General features: G+C 40.6%; 1 protein-coding gene across 1 annotated transcript in view; it reads right to left on the minus strand.

Moving 5' to 3' along the window:
- OPHN1 (oligophrenin 1) overlaps positions 1 to 12825 on the minus strand; it is a 103841-nt gene that overhangs the window by 26774 nt on the left and 64242 nt on the right. The window contains exons 5-12 of the mRNA XM_019536216.1: positions 12257 to 12358; positions 11418 to 11528; positions 10287 to 10391; positions 9101 to 9230; positions 5800 to 5900; positions 4392 to 4483; positions 2552 to 2630; positions 283 to 316 (exon numbers count right to left, since the gene is read on the minus strand). Of these exons, the coding sequence (XP_019391761.1) occupies positions 283 to 316; positions 2552 to 2630; positions 4392 to 4483; positions 5800 to 5900; positions 9101 to 9230; positions 10287 to 10391; positions 11418 to 11528; positions 12257 to 12358 (754 nt within the window). The remainder of the gene's footprint in view (positions 1 to 282; positions 317 to 2551; positions 2631 to 4391; positions 4484 to 5799; positions 5901 to 9100; positions 9231 to 10286; positions 10392 to 11417; positions 11529 to 12256; positions 12359 to 12825) is intronic.

Genomic DNA, 12825 nt, shown 5'->3' on the forward strand with positions numbered 1-12825 from the left:
GTTCTCCCATCCCTGCCCAAAAGAACAGTCCTTCTCTACTTAAATAGCTAAGGGCTTATCCTGCACAAGGGCTGAACACTCTCAACTCTGAGAGACATAAAGGTACCCTGCATCTTTTAGGATCAGACCCCAAGAGCTCTGTAGTGTTTTTAGCTCATTGAGCAGAGGGAATACGCATTTCATCCAGAAGGAGCAGCAATAAGCAAATCTACAAGTTAAGTTGCACAGCTTCAGCACAGGCAGCTCTTAAGCTTCAGAGGAATAGAAACATGAAGGACTCACTCTCTTCCTGTTTCGTGATGGGACTGTGGTAGATCTAAAAAAAGGGAGGAAGGGGAAGAAAGAAAAACATAAGCAGGCATGACTTGTGGTTTACTTCCCAAAGAAAATCCACCACTACTTAAATGAGTGCAGGCAAGTCACAAGCACACAGCAGATCTATAGTCTCCAATGCAAACTGTCTTATAATTAAACAGCATGTAAATCTCTATTTAGCAAAGGAGTTATAGCCTCCCTAAGTTTCACTGGAGCACCTGTTTCCATACTGAAAACAATACTTTACCCCTGAGGTATACTGCATAAATCAGGTTGGAAGCAATGTAGTTAGGCCTACATTTATTTACACAGAATAATAATACATAGTTTTCTTCATCCTTATGCCAAAACACCATGTGTATATTTCAAAAATGCTACTTGGTATCTTTCCTCCCAGAGGTTCAAAAGCCCTTTTCAGACAGTAACAAATTTTATAGAAGCTGGTTGAAAACTGGACATTACTCAGAATCTCAGTGGCTTTCCATCATAAGCAAGTTCACCCTCCTCATTATTTAATATTTATCTATATTCATACAACCTGTTCTTTGCTTGCTTCACATGGACACCCAGGTAACACAGGAACCAAGATTGTTTACTAATTTATATAAAATGAAAATCAAATATTACCTGTTGGTCTCCTGTTGTGAAAAATTTCAGTTACCCTATAGAGAAGTTTGCTCAATACTATGTAACTTATGTTATTGATCACAGCACACAAACCAGTGAACAATACTAACAACATCACTGTGGATTAAAATTTGTTTGTGTAAACTATTTTTTGAACATCTAAATTCTCGGAAATTGAGAGCGTGACTCGTGAGTTGCAAAGGTGAAAAAAGGCTACAGTTGCTGGATAATCAATTCACAATGGATAATTTTACTCATTCTAGAGAATGAGTAAATTTACAGAAGAAATTTACAGTTTTGCCTGAAGGTAGATGGGTTAAGTGTTATCTTTGTTTTAAAGGTGAAAAACAAAACTTCTGAGAAATGCAGTGACTTGCCCATGAAAGAGACCACTTTCTTCTGACACAGAATCTTGCATTTTACCAGTAAAAAATGCCTTCTTTTCACAAGGACAGGTAAAGGCAAAGGCTAATTTGAACAGCTTTAGCTTGGCCTTTTGATTATTTTTACAAAACACCTGACATAACCAGAGATTCTCCTCAATTTTCCACGACAAAAGCACCGTTCTAATAATTACTGCAAGCTTGTCATTCCTTTACTTCACTGTTGTACTTGGAGCCTGAGTAATTCACCAGGTGGGATCCAGGAAAATGCACTTATAAGGGTTTTGCATTAACTCCCACACAGTTGACTTGCTTTACAACATGTAGCAAACTTTGCAGGGGGCACCAAACAGTCCTTATGCCAGGATCCCACCCCTCATGCTTCTCGACATCAATACAGCTCTGGGCAAAAAAGGACTTTGATGGATCAAGCAGGCTTCAGGTCACAAAAGCATGTGACACCCCCCCCCCTCCTTTCTCTCTACTTTGGTTAGTCTGTAAGGTGCAATTCTACTCTGCTTTCTGCCAGAATTAGGTGCTAGTCTTTTTACAAAGGTATTGGATAACATTGGGCTGTTTAAGGAAAAGGAGCTGCCAAGGGATGTAGGGAAATGGCAGGAAATATGTTTACTCACATTGCACACAGTGCTTTCTGTTTACAGGAAATTCTGTGAAACAGAGAAGTTTATGCTGGGCTTAGATTAAAGGACGGAAACCAACAAAGAAGCACAGACAGCTTTGGAAAATCTATGCTCAGACTGTTTTCTTATATGTCTGAGCACATACAAATAGGATGTCTACAATGCCAGACTAGATTTAAAAGCAGCTGTGATATACAAGCAAGAGCAAACAATAAGCAATCTGTTCTTTCATACGGATTAGGCTCTGATCTCCCACATGTCCAAATAAGTTTTATGGCATTTGCTGTAGGCCAGTATAACTACCAGAAATGACATATCATACCACAGAATAAAAGTGGACAGTGCGGCATGGTTCTGACTACTAACACCACTTAGAATGAAGAATGTGAAAATGTATCTTTAAAGCTCTACTTCCTCCACTGAGACCACACAAAAACTGTGATGTTGCTGACTGCACAACCAATATCATGAGCTCTCTAAGCAGCTTTACCAGTATGTTATGCATCTAAGCGTGCAAAATTACACCGCTAGAGGACACTGCACACAGCACATCTATCAACCAGGCACCAATTCTGGAATACTTACTGGCTCCTTTCCATCCATGGCTTCCATCCATAGCCGTCTATTAGCTTCTGAAAGAGCCTGCAATGTGATGGTTGCAGACCTGTATAGATTTTTACAAAAAAAGGCACAGAGGAATTTAATCTAGGAGCAGAGAGTATGTTTCTGGAAGCCATTTCAATACTACACAAGACTGAATATAAGTGGTGTTCTGAGGCCACCACACACACACATTTTTAAAGCAGGTGTCTGTTGCAATATTATTAACACAGGGAAGTGACACACAGGGGTGGAAGTTACACACAGGCTGATAGCACTGGTAGAGAAATCCCTAAATCAACCTATCCACACGTTGTCTTCCTGTATTCATCAACAGGGAGCTAATCATGCAGCCTGCAATGCCCAGCAGTGATACACCAGCCTGCCCTCACACTTATAAGCTTGGGAACACTTTTTGACAATTTTTCAGTTGTCAACAAAGGGTTTCTGAAAAATCATTAGTCTGTGTCAGGCTAACTGCTCCTCCCTCTTTTGCCAAGCACTTCGGAGACCTTTATTTTTTACATATCCAGCAAAAGACACATGGAAAACACACAAGAAAGAGACAGGTACAAAGGACCCCTGGACTAGGTAATCTGACCAAACACGTGACAGATACAGACCACCAGAGCTTACTCTGTGCAGAGTTCATCTAGAGAACTAGCTACTGAGTCAAATGGTGGACAATGCAGTGGTGAGATCCTACCCACTGGCATTCCTATAACTCACCAATTCATATTTAATTAACTGCTATCATATCAATTTTCTAGACAGGGGGACAAATGAGTTTAGCATGATGTTACCTAACATTAAAAAGAGGGCTGAGGGTTGATAAAAATCTTACGGTGGAGTTCTCATGTGGTGATAAAGTCGTCACTGTGTACACAGACTACACATTCATATACACGACTGGATCACAGTTTCCTGGGGTGATCCCAGTACATCTCCCTTGTGCTGAAGGAATTGGCCAGAGATTCAGGAAGACTGCCCAATGCAAAGTGCCATGTATATGACAGTCAGCCTTCATATGCTTTTATTCCCTTGCTACTGTCAATAATAATCATCCTATGCGTTATCATTAGTGGGCAAAACTCCCTTCAGCCTTCTGTCACCCTTGTGCAGGTAAGACTCCCTGGTAAGCATCTTGAGTAACGAACAAAAAATTTGGTGCAGTGCCATATATTTCAAAGACTGCATGTTATTCCAGAATGCACAATCTGAAACCCAAGGCTCTAAACTTTAATCCTGAGTTCTGCTCCCTTTGCAAGTAATCGTTTTCAAAGCACTTGGTTTCTTTTAGAAGTCCAACCTAATTCATGCCCTACTACTATAAAACCACCTCAGAGGTCCATGGAAACAGGTTTATATGGTTTATAGTGAATGGCATACAAATAATCCAAGGGGTAATGCTTCAGCTGTGTAAAACAGCTATACTGTAGCTATATCAAGGTTAAAGATGCACCTGATCCTTACTGAAAACAATGGGAAGTCAGGGCCCTTCATGCCTCGGAAAGGGAGGTCACAGGATAAGATGGGCCCAGTAAAGTGCATTCTCAATTTAACAGCAAGACTCCCATTAGTTTCAATGGACTTTGGTTCAGGCAGCAGGACTACAGGCTGAGGACAAAGAACACTGGATTCCCTACATGTTCTTCCCGCGCACATAAAACAGATTTTAGTATATTCAGAGATGATTCACCCTCACTCAACAGAATTGTAAGCCCCATGCAAAGGAAAGCAAACACACAAAGGACATGCCAAGAAATCCGAATGGTGTTTTGAATGTTACAATAATGGGAAAATAGCAAATCGCCCTCCGGCTCACCTTTCATTGGTTTCAATGTCAAAACAAAACCTCTTGTCTATAGAATCAGTTTTTCTCCTTACGCAGGACTTCAAGGTCAAGTCTAAGGTGCCCTGAAAAGAGAGAAACATTTAAGCCAAAACAAAGCACAATAAAATCTGGAGGGAGGGGTACAATTTTTAGAATCCTTTGGCCATCTTCCTACTATCTGTGGAGACATAAGGAATGATTGTGCAATCTCAGCATGAGCCTTGCTAATCAACTAGTATTTGTAGCATGATGGCAGATGGTACAGTGCACCAGTCTGCCAAACTGTAACTATGATAAAAATCAATTGGCTTAGTAAGACAGGCTTTCTCCCCGTAACACGAGTTAGCAGCTTACTAGGATTACAATGTGAATAAGAGTTTAAAGTCCCAGTATCTAGTCTTTCATTATGCATTGGTATGGCAGAAATGTTGCTTACGATAAACAGGTCACTAATGCCGTTAGACCAGGCAAGGATCATGTCTCTCTATGTATCTGTAGAGTGTCAAATGCAATGGAATCCCAATATGTATTGGGGTTCACAGGTCATGCTACACTAGTATCAGGTTACCAGCAGCTGCAGTAATGAACCAAACCATTATAGGAACAGCTCTGAAAGCCATTTCAGTTGGAAAAAATGTATTGCCCAAATATCACCCTCCTGTGTTTTTTGCAAACCCATAAGAAGCTAGCCATTAGTGCACAAATGTGGAATTAATCTTTGCCCAATGGTTGTTATCTGTCATCTGGAAAGACTTTTGGATCAAATAGATTCTAAAGACTTCAACTGTGTTGAGAACATTTTCAAGGCATCTTATTTCTTTCTGTTATCACTGTGCACATACCATATGTTTTGGGGTGGGGCGGGGTTAAGAGCATTAGTTATTGCTGCATTATTCTATCATGTACTGAGAACACACATTTTTGGCACAACGGATTGTAAGGGATATTAACTGGTATTTTTATAAGCCTGGACATGATTCAGCATTTCTGAAGATATTTAGCTATACAGTAGATGTTAACAGTTCCATCTAGCCAGCAGGTTCAATGAATGCCCTTACTAAGTGTTTCCAGAAAATGTCTTATTCTCTTTTTCTTGATGGGGTTGATTTCTTCAGCTCAACAACGACTGAGGAACATATGTGGCAGGGGAAGGAAGCATTAACTGAATCTGTTTCTGCTACATCTGTCCTGTGCCTAGAAAGAGCCCTTCCATCTTCAGACCTGTTGATCCAACACTTACTTCACTATCAATACTTTTTACAAACTGAAAAATTGTGCACAGTATTGTTTCATGCAGGCGGGCTATTTACAGACATGCTTCCTCGAAGAAGGAAATAAACCAGAACCAGGTGCCTGCCTTGCTGTTTGCAGAGCTATTCCTTTGGGAAAAAACACTCACTTGCTTAGCTCCAGCCTTCTGTTCCATAGGAGTCATCCTTAATGTCTTTGTCTCCTTCTCGTACTGGCAATAATATTTCACCCAAGATATGCCAAGGGCCCCTACAAAACCAGAAAGTCAAACATCAATTAAGAAAATGTTTGGGTTTCAGTGTAAACTGTTTGGGGAGAGAATGTGATTTTCTGTGCATTTGTATGGGACCTAGAACCCTACTTCTGACTTGGGGCTATTAAGCAGTTCCTCAATATACAGAGTACTAATAATGGGTACAGGGCCTCAGTATAACAGGCTGCAGAGTACACAGATGTTTTATTCACTATAGTTTTATTTATAACCTGGTTACTGATAGCAGCAGCAGTAATCAGGGAGGAAAGTGAGCATTGTTTATCATCTTGAACCAGTCAGTATCCCCAGACGGAAAAAGGGAAGAAAGGGTGTTTGTGGGAGTGGATGATAGCAAGTCATCCAGGGTTGGCCATGTCAGCAAGAACCCAACCCTCTGGAATATCTGCTTTGAAATGGACAGCACTAACATTTCTTGTATTTTCTTTACTGACAACTTTTGTGGACAGAGAAAAAACAGCAGCACATTCAACTATAACTTTCAATCTATATAAATATCATGCCAAGGTTTATTTTCCACTGTGTTTCCATTGTTCTAAATAAGTAGTTTTACATGTTCAGTTAATATTTAAAGAACAAAAAGCACCAAATAGCATATTTAAAAGGCCGTGTTTGTTTTCTTTATCCAATTCATAGGAAAAAAAGATTAAAGGCAGTAAATATAGTTCATAATCATACAGGAACGTATAAAATTTACTTGTGGTCCAGAATTACCATGTTTGTGTTTTCTCTTTAAACATCAGACTATTTAGCAGTGACACAGACAAGGGAAAAGTAGAGTTATCTGGTTATAAAATTAAAAGAGTTTGCAGCCCTGGCCCAATATCTTGCTTACTAGCTTCCCTGCCAGAGCTTTTGAAATTGTAAATGTTTGTACTAGTAAAGCCACTGACAGATATAAAGCACATGAATTAGTAGAGGGGGGTGGGACTTCATCATAGGACCATACCAATTATTAGCTGTCAGTGGGTGTATCTATATGTGCAATTAATGCACAGCAATAAACTCCGGAATATATCATGCCGGAAATTATTGCTCCTGGGTGCCGTATTTAAATGTGTGCCCAGGACCACAGCACGTTGAGCCAGGTCTGAACCCCCATGATTCCCTGTCAGCCAGGGCTGCTTCAACCCAGCTCAACACACTGTAGAAGGGGTGGCTGGAGCACAAGGATGCTTCAGTACAGAGCTAGCCGACAGGCAGCCCCGCACTATAGCATCCTCTTGCCCCAGCCAGCCCCATCAGCATCTACTTGTGCACTGCTGCAGTGTAAAACACTCCGCTGTTGTATAGAATGTGTGTTTACAAGTGCTGTACTAACCTATGGTGGGGTTAATTAGTTTACTCCATCCTAAAAGCACTGCAAATGTAGACACTGAGATATTTACTGCGGAGATAATTAGGCAACTACACAGTAAACATTTGGTGTATATACACACCCAGTGAGGGCTTTTATCCTAGCAAATAGATGCCTGCTCATCCCCACTAACTAGGTACATTACAACTTGTTCACCAGATGGAGTCACTGCATGAACTATCTGGTAGAAAGACATAGGAGATGGAAAATATGGAGGCAGCAGGGAAATAATGTATATGAAGGTTTCTTGCTTCAAATGCTACATTGCCAGCTAGTTCTATGACTGAAAGAATGTCTCCTCTGCATTTTAAATGTCAATACAAAACTGATGTATTTGCAGGCTGTGAATACAAGTATTATCTTAGAACCAAGGACAGGAATGAGCTTTGGCCAATGTGACAAATGTAACAGCTGTCCTGATCTTTGGGAATGCCAGAACTGCCTTGTTTTGGACACACAAATCACCATGATTCATGAGAAGCATAAAATAAATAAAAGAACAGCTTCTATGTCTCCTTCGTGTCTATGGGAGTATTTAGAACTAAACTGTAACTCCTCATCACAACTTTGGTGGACTACCATGCACACAAAAGACACACTGATGCCTTTTCTGCTGTGTGCCTAACCTACATATCCACTCTGGTATACTTCTGAATACACAGATTGATTTATTTGGACAGTCTCAAAACACTAACACTCAGCTCCTCAAGCTTGCCAAAAGTGGGGAGAGAGGACATCTGGAGAGGATGGAGGGACATAAACTCCCACAGTCTCACTATAAAATTAGCATCAGAAACCTGGTATGTGCCTTCTGAACAAACTATAAATTTAGCCTCAAATGAACCTGTGGAAAAGGAGAGGACAGGACAGGACAGATTTTAACACTCACACTTCAGTTTCAAGGGAACTCCAGGTATGGGATGAAGCAGTGAGTTGAATATTGGTAGTGGTATTGCAGATATTTTGCAAAGAGAGATATTTTGTATTTAGGAGTAGCAGATTCTGTTATGGGGACTGAAATCCTCCTTATTCAGGGAGATACCATAATATTGGTCAGGACCCCAAGTGTATTCTGGTAAAGAATCGTCAAGTCTGAATCTGCCCATCTTTAGAATGGACTCTTGAATCACACCCATGTAATTACCAGGCAATTAGCAACTTGCTCATGTACTCTCAGTCCAAAGATGTTGTCTGGAACAGTACCTTCCCCAGCTACACTGGGGCTGTACTGCACTTAAAGTTATTGCTAAGTTGGGATCTGGCATGGGAAGGTATTAAGTGTGCAGCTACAGCAGTGGTTCTCAACCTTTTTTAGGCTCAAGGCACCCATTGGAAAATGCCAGTGCTCAGCTTTCATTCTTTTTCTGACTACAGAAAAAATAACAGAGCAATTATTTTGCAAGAAGTCAGAAAGACCACAACAGGTCAGAATGTTTTTGACACTACGGATTCTTAGCTGAAATCTCTGAGTTTCTCTTGTGCATCATGTATTCACACCTAAGAAGGCTAACACTGCATGGCACCCTTGAAAGGATCTCAAGGCACCTCAGCATACCTGAGAATCACTGAGCTAGAGCATTAGATATGAGAAAGGTGTGAACCTCTGAACCTATGAGCTGCTGGCTCAGTAATAGTCCCACTGCATGACTGAGTCATGGCAACATTTGTACTTCCTATAGCTAAAAATACCTCTGTATACAGATCCCTGACTGCTGGCTGAATGAAGCTTGCAGGGTTTGGATAAGTAGATAGGTATGCTATACAGCCTGCAGCTGACCCTGCACTTCTTTAACACGTATGGATTCACACACAAGGCATTACATTTCTCCTGAGTGTAGAGATAACCCTCTATGGTTGGCTGCCCAGGTAGTTTGCAGGTCAAGGGAGCTTCTTTCATCCTTTTCTTCAGGTCTTCCAACTCCTCCCGTGTGCTGGAAAAGTGATTCCTTGTCTGGTGAGAGAGAAAGAGAGAGAGAGAGAAATGAACTGTGCTCGAAAACAAGCAAGAAAGAACGATACCAGGCCAAAAGTTCAGCCTCAGATTTTGACAGTTTTTGCAGGCAGGTCTCACATGTATGGATTTGGTAGCTGATCCTCAAAATTCCCAACACACACAAAATGGCCACTCATCCTCTTTTGTGGGAATTATCAGTAGTACGGAAACTCAGGAAAAACTCAGACTAAATGAAAACTTAGTCTTTGCCAGTCAAATATGGTGAACAGCACATGCCCAGAGCTGAGGACACAGTGTCAGAAAAAGGTAAGGTAACATAACCATGGCTAGAGCTTGTCTCTTTTCAACATGAAGGAACCACAACAGAACATTTTAACCATGTTAACGCCCACAAAAATAAGATCCGAGTGTTTAGAAACTAATTTAGGAAAATATAAAGTGAATTAAATGCATAACGGGCTTGGCACAGCTCTTGTTCTTCCAAAATGAACGTTGGCTATGAAAGATAACAAGTATAAAATAGGGCACAGATCCTTGAATGGAGAGTGTAATTAAGCAAAGGAACAACGTAAAAAGGGGCGGAGAGGGCAGATTGGAGTGAGTTATAATGAGCATACAATGGGGCATAGATCTTTGAACACAGAGCGTAATTAAGCAATGGAAAAGCTTAGAAACAGATGGAGTGGACTGGATGTCTTTGTAAAAACGTGGTCTAATATTCACAAGACAAGGGGTTTGAGGTGGGAATTAGTGAGCAAAATTCCATGGCCTGTGTTAAATACAAGGTCAGATGAGGCGACCTTTTCTTTCTGGCCTAAAGCACAGGCCTTCGTATACAAGAATAGCACCTGAAGAATCCCCAGGTGAACCGCAGGAGGAAATAAATTCTCAGCCAGGCATTTTTTATGGTAGAGACAATTTCTGCACCTGCTCCAGCAAGAAAAGAAGAGCTGCTTCCCCTCCACATTCAAAAAACCTCTTATATTAGCAGTATTTAGTTTACAAAACAGGACAGAGTTTGCTTACAAAAGGTGCAGCTGGAAGGGAACTTACATTTTGCAGGCTGAGCTGAAGTTGCTGTTTGTAAGGAAGGAAATCCTGCGTGAGTTCAACTGTCAGGTTGTTGTAGGTAAAGAGGCTGTGTAGAAAAGCCAAAACCTGTACAGGAAAGAATTTATTAGCCATTGTTTCTGAAACAGCGGTGTATAATCTAGCAATAGGTGGGCAGGAAGTGTGATCTTAACAGAAAACTATTGTTAACAGCAGCCATAAAATAAAATCTGCAATAGTGTGAAAGGAGCCCAAGGCAGATTTGATCTGTACCCAGCATGCTGACAGTGAAAGTAGCCAGAACTGCTTGGGTGGTGATTTTTTTTCAAAGCACGTCTATATGATTATTTCAGGGCACCACCTACTCATGCAATATTTAACTAAGATAAGATATAGACCAGATCCTGTCAACCTATCCTCTAACAAGGCATCATGCTAGCTTTCCCCATGTTTTGAGGACTGATTTCAGCCTGACATAACTAGCCCACAAGGTCCCAAGGATTCCCAAGGCACAGGACAGTCTCTCCCCTGAGAGATGATGTAATTATGGTGCTACATGTGTGCCTTGGCTGTCATCCTAAAATTAAAGGAAATGAAAGAACATGTTGGAAGAAGGGCAAAATATTTAAGGACAGTTTATTCAATGAGTTCCATTCAGAATTTTTCCTCACGTAAACCTATTTTGATGAGACTACATCAGAATGAAGCTGTTCATTTAACCAATATAACGCATTACGATTCACTGGCTTCCTGTTGGAGTGATGAGCTGAGACCTGACTGCTCTGTACTCGGGCAGATGGCTAAAAACTTATGTTTATTGTTATTTTCCCACGTTTGAAAACTACTGCTGACCAAGCAAGGTAACTAAGACACTTCTTGGCAAAATGTACAGCTAGCTACGGTGTCCGGCTTATTAGGCAAATTTGAATTTTAGAGGTGAAAGCAGCTTCCACTATTTCTCTTAGCCTTCATTAAGCAACAGCAAACAACAGTTAACGGCATGTTTGGCCTGGCCTCATTACAGATGCCTACATAAACTCCTTACTAAGACAGAACCCAACTAAATAATTTCCTACCCTTTGTGTTGGCAAGTCAATAAATCTGAGTGCGAGAAAGAAAACGGGAGGTTCTTACTGGCTCCACAATACTGAACTTCTTGCTTTCCTGCACTTCCTGGATTTGGTACACATATTCAAGTGATGACTCAAAGAAATTGTGTCTCTCTTTGTCAACGACCAAGTCAGCCTGAATGAGAGGCAGAAAGGGAAAAATCAGATTAAGAAGTGGCAATACCTTAGTACGGTCTGTATGCTAGTTTGCAAATTGCACCCATCCCTTCTTAAAAATCACCAAAAGGATTGAATGCAGGTTTTGCTTTCATTACTTGGATCCAGGTATTACTAGAAGGCATATTTCTTTCGACAACCTTGTCTGAGCAGATTCCAACTCTCATATGTAATCAGAACCTAGCATAAGTCTGCAAGGACAAGATTTTCTGAAGCACATTAATTGCTGTGAAAAATGCCAGATGCAGAGTGCTGCAAACCGAAGTTTCCCTATTTAGCCACACGATTAGTACAGCGCTGGCAGAGATAATACAAGCATACCAATGCCTCCATCTGGCATCACAGGACTTTGGGATCTCAAAGCAGGTATCTCTCTTGCTTCAGCAAAAAGAAACAAGCAGTAGAAACAAATCTTTCTATATGATCTAGACACTATAGAGAGACAGTCACAAGGTTACACAATCTCTTCTATACTTCCTTGTAAAGGGACTTCAAGCTTGATCTGATAGAATTACTCCATGTTGGTGGAGGAGTCAGCAGAGCAACTGCACAGTTAAGTTTCCATGGCATATTTCTATCAGAAATAACTTTACCTAGATTTCATCACTTATCATTTTCAATCTATTATTGAAAAGGAGTCTGAAGTCCAATTAAGTTAGTATCATTGCTGCTAGACATCACACTCACCTCCTGTAACTGGGATTCCTTCTTCTTAGATGATAAGTGCAAATGGCGATCCAGCATGGAATAAAATTTCTCACCATCCTTCTCAAATTTTTTCTTCCTTTCCTAGAGATTAAAGAGTTGAGACAAAACTGATGGTTATGGACATTATTTTGACCATGTTAGGTAAAAATGATGCAACACTACCAGGATGTTTCTCATGAAAAGATAATGGTAGTCTATCTCATTTTCTTTATCTAGCTCTTCCATCTTCAGCCAGCTCCTTCTACTGCTCTCAGTTATACATGGAGAGAGAGTTCTGGCAGTACTTCATAGCAAAAATACTCTAAACATTTGCTATTAGCAACAGTGCAGCAGAAGGGAGCACTGCTAGAAAGGTTTCTTTCAACCTGTTAACCTCTTTGCTCTCAACAGAACTTGAGATTTATTAATAAATGAAAACCAGTGTACATTATTTACTGATATATTACTCACTTCAAAGGAAATCTAGGTTTGTGCTTTAAAACCAAACACGTGTCCAAGGCAATAAAAAGATTAGTAAATAGCGGGATTTGCTAGGTTTTGAGGGGATT

Source organism: Crocodylus porosus, unplaced genomic scaffold (genome assembly GCF_001723895.1).
Source record: "Crocodylus porosus isolate Cpor-Errol unplaced genomic scaffold, CroPor_comp1, whole genome shotgun sequence".
In the NCBI taxonomy this organism is placed as follows: domain Eukaryota; kingdom Metazoa; phylum Chordata; order Crocodylia; family Crocodylidae; genus Crocodylus; species Crocodylus porosus.